Below are 9684 nucleotides of genomic sequence, written 5' to 3' on the forward strand. Positions count from 1 at the left end.
TGTCAGTGGTGAGGGAGAGGTGGCGAGTGACAACCACCCACAGGCGACACCTTTTTGCATGGGGTGCATTGCCAAGCTCAGGGGGTGCACGTGCACCCGCATGCACCCTCTACACACCGCTAATGGGTTAGTGCATTTTTTACATTTTAGTCATTTTGCCTGGTACTTGTGCATTAGATGTTTGCAAAGTTTTTAAGAACAAGTTAGACAGATACTTGTCCAGGATGATATAGATAGGCATGATCCTGCCTTGAACAAGACGTTGGACTAGATGACTTCCTGATGTCCTTTCCAAACCTACTTTTCTATGACATAGGACCAGAGAACAGGACAGCAAACAGGGCAGACTGAGTGGGAATTCAAGTGAGGGATTTGCCTGTATACTTTCTTTTTCACCATTCACTGTAAACTTGCTGAGTGAAAACAGGTAAAAGAGGAAGAGGGAATTTTTTTCCAGGAAATAACAGCAGAAGAGAAAGAAGGAGCTAGCAGGAGAAACAGCAAGATAGCTGGAAGATATCACAATGCCAAGCCCCTGCCTGTCCCTGTGTGGGCTCTGTCTAGGCATTGCCACTGACCACTGAGGCTGATAAGATAAATTATACGTATATACCTAGGTTATGGTCCAGCTTTATAAGGGCTTCATCCTGAATGTTCCTCCCAGGGACAGCCAGGTTGGGGAATGGTTGCAGAGTGAGAAGTGCTGTTAGGGTAGCTTGTTATGTTTAATGCTTTGAAATTAAACCTGCTTATAGTATTGATTATATTTAGCCTTATTTATGCATTTAATAGATTTTTAGGGTTGGAAGGGACCTCAGTAGACCATCGAGTCTGACCCCCTGCCTTGAGCAGGAAAGAGCGCTGGGGTCAGATGACCCCAGCCAAGTGCTTGTCCAGTCTGCTCTTAAAGACCTCCAGGGTAAGGGAAAGCACCACCTCCTTTGGAAGCCCATTCCAGATTCTGGTTGCCCTTACCATAAAGAAGTGCTTCCTGTTGTCCACTCTAAATCTGCTCTCTGTCAGTTTGTGGCCATTGTTTCTAGTTACCCCAAGGGGTGCCCTGGTAACCAGAGTATCTCCTGTTCCTTGATGCCTGCCCCCGCCCCCTCCCGTTCCCCAGTAAATTTGTAGACAGCCACAATTTCATAGATTTCATAGACATTCGGGCTGGAAGGGACCCCGGAGGATCATCGAGTTCAGCCCCCTGCCCGAGGGGCAGGAAGTCAGCAGGGATCATAGGATCCCAGCAAGATAAACATCCAAAAGTGTCTTGAAGGCATTCAAAGTGGGTGCTTGAACCACCTCCAGCGGCAGTCTATTCCAAACCTTGGGGGTTCGGACAGTAAAGAAGTTCTTCCTTATGTCCAGCCTGAAACAGTCGCAAAGGAGTTTGTGACCATTCAATCTTGTCATCCCTTGGGGCGCTCTGGTGAATGTACGTTCCCCCAGATCCTGGTGAACACCCCTAAAAAACTTAAAGGTGGCTACCTGATCACCCCTGAGCCTGTGCTTTTCCAGGCTGAAGAGTCCCATGGTTCTCAGCCTCTCATCATAAGGTCTGTTTTCCTGACCTCTGATCATGCACGTGGCTCTCCTCTGCACTCTCTCAAGCTTCTCCACATTCTTTTTGAATTGTGGGGCCCAAAACTGGACTCAGTACTCCAGTTGCGGCCTCACCAAGGCCGAGTACAATGGCAGAATGATGTCCTGGGATTTGCTTGAGAAGCATCTATGGATGCAAGCCTGCATTTCGCTTGCTTTACTAGCCGCAGCATCACATTGAAGGCTCATGTTCATCTTGTGGTCAATCATGACCCCCAAGTCCCTTTCGTCTGTTGTGCTAACCAGCATAGCACTGCTGAGCCTATAAGCATGCTGCAGGTTTTTCCTCCCAAGGTGGAGAACCTTGCATTTTTCGGTGCTAAACACCATCAGGTTCTCATCTGCCCATTTCATGAGCCTATCAAGATCTGCCTGGATCACCCTCCTGTCCTCAGGTGTGGATGCTTTACCCCAGAGTTTGATGTAGTCAGCGAACTTGGCCAGCCCACTTCTGACACCAATGTCTACCTCATTGATGAAGATGTTAAAAAGTAAAGGCCCTAGGACAGAGCCTTGAGGGACCCCACTGGTCACAGGGCACCACGGCAATTGACTTCCGTCAACCACCACCCTCTGGGTCTTGCCGCAGAGCCAATTCCCCAGCCAGTGGATCGTGGTGAGGTCGAGGCCGCAGTTAGCCAGTTTTGTCAAGAGGTGATCATGGGATACCAGATCAAAGGCTTTTTTAAAGTCAAGATATAGGACATCACAAGATCACCTTCTCTTGCAGAAGCTGAAGAGATCCAGGTACCTCAATCTCTCCTTGTAGGGCCTTACCTGCAGGCCCCTAACATATAAGTAGCCCTCCTCTGGACCCTCTCAAGGTTATCCACATCCTTCTTGAAGTGTGGTGCCCAAAACTGGATGCAGTACTCCAGCTGCATCCTTACCAATGCCACATAGAGGGGAAGTATCACCTCTGCACTGGTCCAAGGATCAAACCTTGGGGGACCCCACTGCCCACATCTTTCCAGGTTGATACCAACCCATCCACCACCACTCTCTGGGTGCGTCCCATAAGCCAATTCGCCACCCACCCAACCGTGTAATCATCTACAACACAGCTGCTTAGTTTATTTATAAGAATGGATGAGACACTATTGAAGGCCTTTCTAAAATCCAAGTAAATGACATCTACCTCAGCTCCTGCATCTAAGCATTTTGTGACCTGGTCATAAAAAGAAATGAGGTTAGTCAGGCAGGATCTACCTGCTATGAATCGATGCTGGTTGCTCTTCAGAAATATTTTTCCTGCTGGACTCCCACAAATGTGATCCTTAATATTTTTTTGAAGGTTTTTCTGAGGATAGAGGTAAGACTAACCAGCTTATAGTTACCCAAATCCTCCTTCCTCCCTTTCTTGAAAATAGGGACCACATTGGCTCTTTTCCAGTCCTCTGGGATTTGTCCTGAGTGCCACGACTGCTCAAACAGTCTTGCCAGTGGTTCTGCTATGACACTGGCTAATTCCCTCAGCACCATTGAATGAAGATCATCTGGGCCTGCTGACTTAAACACATCCAGCCCCTCCAAGTGTCCCTTCACTAGGTTGGCGCTAACTGTTGGTGGGCTGGTGTCTCTCTTGTGCCCGTATATAATCCAACTGTGAGATATGGATATGTCTTTTTCTGTGTTCAGGAATACTGATGTGAAAAACTCATTGAAGAGCTCAGCTTGGTCACTCCTATCTGTCACCAATTGCCCTAGTCTGTCCTGTAGGGGTCCTATGTTGCCATGTGCCTTCTTTTTGATCCCTGTATACCTGAAGAAGGACTTTTTGTTGTCTTTAATTTTTTATGCCAGCCTGAGTTCCATTGCTGCTTTGGCCTTTTCTAACTGACTCCCTGCAAGTGCAAGCCAAGTAGGTATACACCTCCTTGGTGGCTACCCGTTTCTTCCACAGTCTGTATGCCTCTTTTTTTGCCCCTAGGCTTTCCTGGATTTCCCTGCTCAGCCAAGAGGGTTTCTTGGCCCCTCTGCCCCGTTTTATGTGCAATGGGATTGTTCTCTTCTGTGCCCAAAGGATCATTCCCTTGAGGACCACCCTTCCTGGACTCCCATCTCACAATGCTCTTGACCTTCAGTGCCTCTCTTACTAATCTCTTGAGCTCATTGAAGTTAGCCTTTCTGAAGTCTAGCACTTTTGCCTGCTGGTTATCTTTCCCACCTTTTGCCGAATAGTGAATTCCAATAATTGGTGGTCCCTATCCCCTAGGTTACCCTGTATCTGCAGACCTCCCACCAAGTCATCCCTTGTAGCAAACACCAAGTCCAGTAAGGCATTTCCCCTAGCATATACTTCTTGTGTTAGGTGAAGGTCCTATATGCAGATTAAGAACCTACGTGAATGATCAGATCTAGCTGATTGCTCCACCCAGCAGATGTCAGGGTAGTTTAGGTCACCCATGACAACCATGTCCCTTAAGTGTACTGCCTCTGAGAGCTGCCTTGAGAATTCCAGGTCTAGCCCATCCTTCTGGTGTAGCAGTTTATTTAATCATTGCTTAAGTTTTATCCTTATTAAATTTTTACTTCTTTTATTAGCTGGCTTTGAGGTGTTTTTGTAGAGCTTGTAGGTGCTCATTATATTATATCTTTTTTTAAATCACTATGAGAAGTTATTTTAACATAACAGCAATGGCCTTGTTACCAGCTTCAATTAACTAAACTTGGCACTAATCAGCTAAATCAGATGGATGAGGATTGGATATATTAATGAAAGGTGATAAGGAAGACCAATGGACAATGCCCAAAGTAAGACACTGGAAAAAGGCTGAATAAAAAGGTGTGCTTGTGATGGGACTGTTAGACAAAGGAATATGTTAATAGGATAAAAGATGGACAGTAAGCTGACTGAAGAAAGACCAGTCTGAAGGCAGAGTCATCAAAAGGGTGAAGCTGAAGAAAAGCATAAAAGGGGGGAGCAATAAAGTTAGTTGTTGTTGTCGTCATCATCAATCTAACCTTCAACACCTGTCTGAACCATCCCAGTCCATGATGTACCCTTTGCCTCCAGGAACTGAGTGGCCATCATTTATATTTAGCAAAGTAACATCTGGGATTGGGTGTGATTACTGTACTGAATGTTTTTCTCTTGCTGAATATAGAAACTGTTAAGATAATACTTGTTGTATTAATAAAGTTTGACTTTGATTTTAGGACACCGGGTTGTCTGCATTTGTATTTGATGTTCCATTTAAGGGTTAATTGTGCTTTCACAGTCTGTTAGCACTATCTGGGAGACAGTGGTGATAACAGTGCCCCTGGTCAGTTCTTTCAGGAATCAGGCAAGGGAGCCACAGGAGGAAATGGATAGGTTCAAAAGTTCTACAAACATGGGGCCTTCATCGGCTCAATGCACAAAGACCTCCAGCATCATGGAAGAGGGACAGCCAGAGAAGGCATAGGAAGGCACAGAAAATAGATACTTTGGAACATGAAAGATGGCAATTTGTCACCTCTGGCAACACATAACACTACTTTTCCAGACCTCTGGCTGTCCAGCTGGAGAGCAGCTATGAAGCCTTGGCATTGGATGAGAAGGAGCCCATGCCAGTGACAGGAGAGGCCAACCCACGCACCCCTGAGGGAGTAGGGAGGATTGGGCCCACTACTGCCAAAAGGAAGCAATGGCTGGTGGTGATTGGGGACTCCCTCCTGCCATGGAAGCATTCATCTGCCAGCCTGATCATCTACACCTGATCATCAATACTCAGTCACCATCAGTCCAGCATGACTCTTGTGTATGAAATCAACCCTGCCCCTCTGTAGCATATTTAGAACTCAGCCAGGCATGAAGGCCTTGAGCACAGGAAGTACCCCATCACCAATCCTTTTCTTGACATCCTGCCTTTCTATACCACACTTATCTTTTGCCCAGAAGAAACAAGAAGTAGACCTCGGACTGATTCCTAGAAGCTTTCTGCAAGAGAACCTGGGATATGTCTTAGAACAGCATGCTAAAAAATAAAAAGCATAATGTCAATGGTTTTGGTGTGGACAGGGAAGGGTGGCTTGCCATGGGTTAGTTGCATTGAGGACCAAAGGATCTACCATTAATATCAGTGTAGTCATTCCGTAGATTTGAATATGAAACCAAGGTAGACATGCACCCTTATAGACTAAATAAAATATATAGAGAGAACACAACCTTTTGTGAATGTCAAGTTCATATCTTTGACACATCATTAATGACCTCCCCTGGAAAAGGATGACCATCTCAAGGTAGCCATAGGGGACAAACCTGTCCTGGTTGCAGACAGCCCCCCAACATCAAATGGTCTCTCTCAAACAACCCAACAACTCCTATCCTTACCAAGGCACCAGACCTTGTAATAGATCCAAGTGCCTGTTGTGCCCCCAAATCAATGCAGAATACATCATCGCTGGATTGAATAACAAGGAGTACAACATCCAAGGTTCATTCACCTACAACTCCAATGTCATCTATGCCATTGCCTGCTTACAATGCCAGTCTGGTGTCAGCATTGGACAGACAGGGCAGGGTGATCTCTACGTGTAAGAATGAATACTGATCTGACATCTGAAAAACACAGATGCCTGTGGTAGAACACACTCACCTCCCTGGACACTACATCGCTGACTTCAGGATTGCTGTTGTCAGGCAGAATTTTTTTTTAAAGTTTGAATGGGAAATTGCAGAATAAGAAACCATCTATAAACTGAACTGTATTAAGTATGGTTTAAAAGAGACTATGGATTCTTAGCTTTTGTGATCCTTTTGTTCCTATGGGTTCTTTGCTTGCGTGCCTCTCATGGCACTCCCCCTCCCCCCTTTCCCTTACTCCTGTTTTCCTACTTACTATATTCTAATCACTCTACTCTATATTCTGCTCTATGCTGTCCTTTCACAGCATCTGATGAAACAAACTTGGGTTCATGAAACCTTGTGCATGCTCTTTCTCTCTTTCTCTCTCTCTTTCTCTCTCTCTCTCTTTCTCTTTCTGTATACGTGTGTGTGTGTGTGTGTGTGTGTGTGTATCTCCAGGCTCGCCTATGGTCATATTCTAATAGAGGTGGTTAGCTATGTTAGTCTCAAGTCATTTAGAAGGCAACTTTATAGACAACTCAATAAGATTCTCTCTTTAAACTACAATATTCATCAGCCTAACCGCTGGGGTTCTTTTTTACCACCTAAATCTGCTAGATGCTGAGCTGCCTCATATTTACTGTCTTACAAGAAGCACTCTGTAGGACCAATGTTGGAGAGGTACATTATGAAGAACAGGAGTTCTCCAAAAGGATTGTCCCTATAGAACTATATTCTGTAGCCTTGCTTGACTTTGGAGTTGCTGTTTTAGTCCAGCAAAAGAGATACTGTAAATGGCAAATCCCTAACAAGAAATGTGTGGCTTAATGTGCATATGCCAAGAAACACAATGCCCAACCTTTGGCTTCTAAGTGTAACAAGATTTCCACTCTGCATTGCTTATAATCCACCTCCAAAAGTGGAGACTTTTGAATAAGTGTTTTTAAAAGCTTTTGATTTTAAATTAAAATCTGAGTACCTTAATATATCTTATTGCATTCCCATGTGTGTATGATTTCACAGCTCACAACCGTGGATTTATTGAAAACTAAACTTTGTTACAAACAGGAAGGTGAAGTAAGCACAACAGCTTCTTAATAAATGAATCAAAAAGGGTTGCTGCTGCAGTATCTAGCACCAAAATAGAAGGCAGTCATCAGCATGTGACTGCTCACTTTACCATCCCAACAGCACTGCACTTGGTACCAGACAGCAGCTGCAGCTAAAAATAGAGACTGATAAGCAACAAGAACTTTAGTTAAATACAAAAGCCACCCGCAATGCCGGAAAGAAATCAAAGGCAACAATGAAGTCGCTGCGGTTCATTAGTGCTGAGGCATTGGTATCAGATGCACAGCTTGCCAGGAAAAGTATCAGCAGCATTGCAAATAACCTCTTTCCTCTTCTTTTTAAGGCCAGTTATTTATTGGAGCAAGGGGAAGTGATTCATGATCTTGTGGAAAACTGGCCACTGGAAGACTTTAATATAGGAAAACTGTTGGGGAGAACAGTGGATCACCAGGAAGACATCACCAGCAGAGCGTGCTGTGTGTGTTTGGAGAATTGTCTAACAGGGCTGAGAGATTACGTGCTAAATTGCTCTTCTACATACGCAAAGAGACTGAAAGTGGTGGACCTAACAGAAATAAAAGATGTTGAATTTCAGCTTTGCAAGTGTAAGAAGACAATGGGAAGGTGGGCCAGGACAGAGCTGTTATCCAAGCTCTGCTTTGAACTCCTTGTTGAGATGCAAAGGGTGCAATTCGATCCACGTATCTTTGACATCCGTATCGACATCCTCATCAACCTGTTTGTCACAGAGCGGAACTATGAGCTGGTAGTCCAGGCCTTGCTGATGAAGTGTCACTGCCCACTAAAGATTCACTGTGTGGCATTCAGAGCTGACAGTCTCGCTTTACGGAAGTTTTTCTACATTATAAAGCTCACAGACCCCTCTTCGCTGCGCAAGCTGGAAATTGTTCACAATGTTCGCCTGGAAATGGAGCACTTGGAAATGCTGCTTGCCAGTGTCCACTTTCCTCTACTGACATCACTTACCCTGCCGGCCAGAGCATTCAATGTGGCGAGGCTGACAGCAGAGGATGAACCAATCCTTACCAACATTGGAGAAAAAATTAGCCGAATGACACAGCTGACAGAGCTGAGCCTGGCATTCTCTACACTTACGGGAAGAATACGTAAACTGCTCAGGTAATTGGTTTTAAATAGCGTGACTAAATGAGCGAGGAGCCATTCCCCAGTGGTGATGATCTAGGCATAGGCACTGATTCTGTGGATGCGCCAGGGCTCAAGCGCCCACTGAAAAAAATTAGCAGGTGCTCAGCACCCAAAAGCCACATTGGGTGAGCTGGGTTGAAGTAACACATTGCCTCGTCTGGGCATGTACGGGGATCAGCCCAGGAACACCAAAATTAATAAATAAATAAAAGCACCCACCAGCAAAAACCAAAGTTGGTGCCTATAGATCTAGGGCTTCCCAAGGCTAAGGAAAGGGGTAGGGAGCACAGAGATAATGAATGTGTTGTATTGGGGAACCCTTTGAGAGATGGGAAAGCAGTAAATTAGTCATAAATATTGATTACGGAGGATAAATTGAAAGCTAGTGATGCCTAATATGATTGACCTAACCAGAATGTAAAGTGAACTAAATATCAGATCCATGGTGGGTTGCTTTGGGTTTTTTTGCAGGGTCGAAAGACATTAAGCAATGGTGTAAGACCATCTAATGCTTCTCAGTGTACCTTCATGTTACAATGTGAGCACAATACTGTACCTACTGAAACTGGGTTAACACAACTGTACACAACAAATACGCATCAAAACCCAGTAATTGTGGACTTCATGGTGGGGTGGGGAAGCTATCAGTAAAGAGCTCTGTTGTGTTTGAATGGCTTGAAACAACAGTTTTATGTGATTGTTTTCAAGTAGCCCAATGAGTAGCTTTGCTGTAGAGGATGGGAATCAATACTGTAAGCATACAGTGGATAAGGAGTTGGTTGAAAGGGAAACCATGGCAGTTAGGTTAAAAGGCAAGGTATTAGACTGGAGAGAGGTTACTAGTGGCATTCCTCTGGGAACCACTGTGAGATCTGTCCTATGTAATATTTTTGTTAATGAGCTTGGCACAGGACCTTGGGAAGTCCTCTCCTGGATCAAAAATGGGTTAAAAGATCAGAAACAAAAGGTAAGATTAAATGGTCATTTTTCAGAACTTGAGTCCTCCAAATGCCTGTGCTTCACAACCTATTCATAAATGATATTGAGAAAGAAATAGATGGAGTGCTGGCCACCTTTGAATTGGTCTACATTAGCAGTGTTCAAATTATGCTACTTCTGATTGGGACCCTCTAGTAACATGAGGAAAGTTATTTAAGGTTCAGGCCACATAGACTGGGTCTCCTTTTTTTCTCCTGGGGCTTCATAGTAGTTTCATAGTTTCATAGCAGCTAGGGTCAGGAGGGACCTGAACAGATCATCTAGCCTGACCCCCTGCCACAGGCAGGGATTAATGC

General features: G+C 44.7%; 1 protein-coding gene across 1 annotated transcript in view; it reads left to right on the forward strand.

Annotated features, from left to right (window-relative positions):
- The first annotated feature begins 7380 nt into the window (after positions 1–7380).
- The window catches only part of LRRC14B (leucine rich repeat containing 14B), a 13345-nt gene continuing 11041 nt past the window's right edge, over positions 7381–9684 (forward strand). Inside the window, exon 1 of the mRNA XM_006018997.2 lies at positions 7381–8362. Coding sequence (XP_006019059.1) covers positions 7458–8362 — 905 coding nt within the window. The 5' untranslated portion in view covers positions 7381–7457. The remainder of the gene's footprint in view (positions 8363–9684) is intronic.

Source organism: Alligator sinensis, unplaced genomic scaffold, assembly GCF_000455745.1.
Source record: "Alligator sinensis unplaced genomic scaffold, ASM45574v1 scaffold428_1, whole genome shotgun sequence".
Classification (NCBI taxonomy): Eukaryota; Metazoa; Chordata; order Crocodylia; family Alligatoridae; genus Alligator; species Alligator sinensis.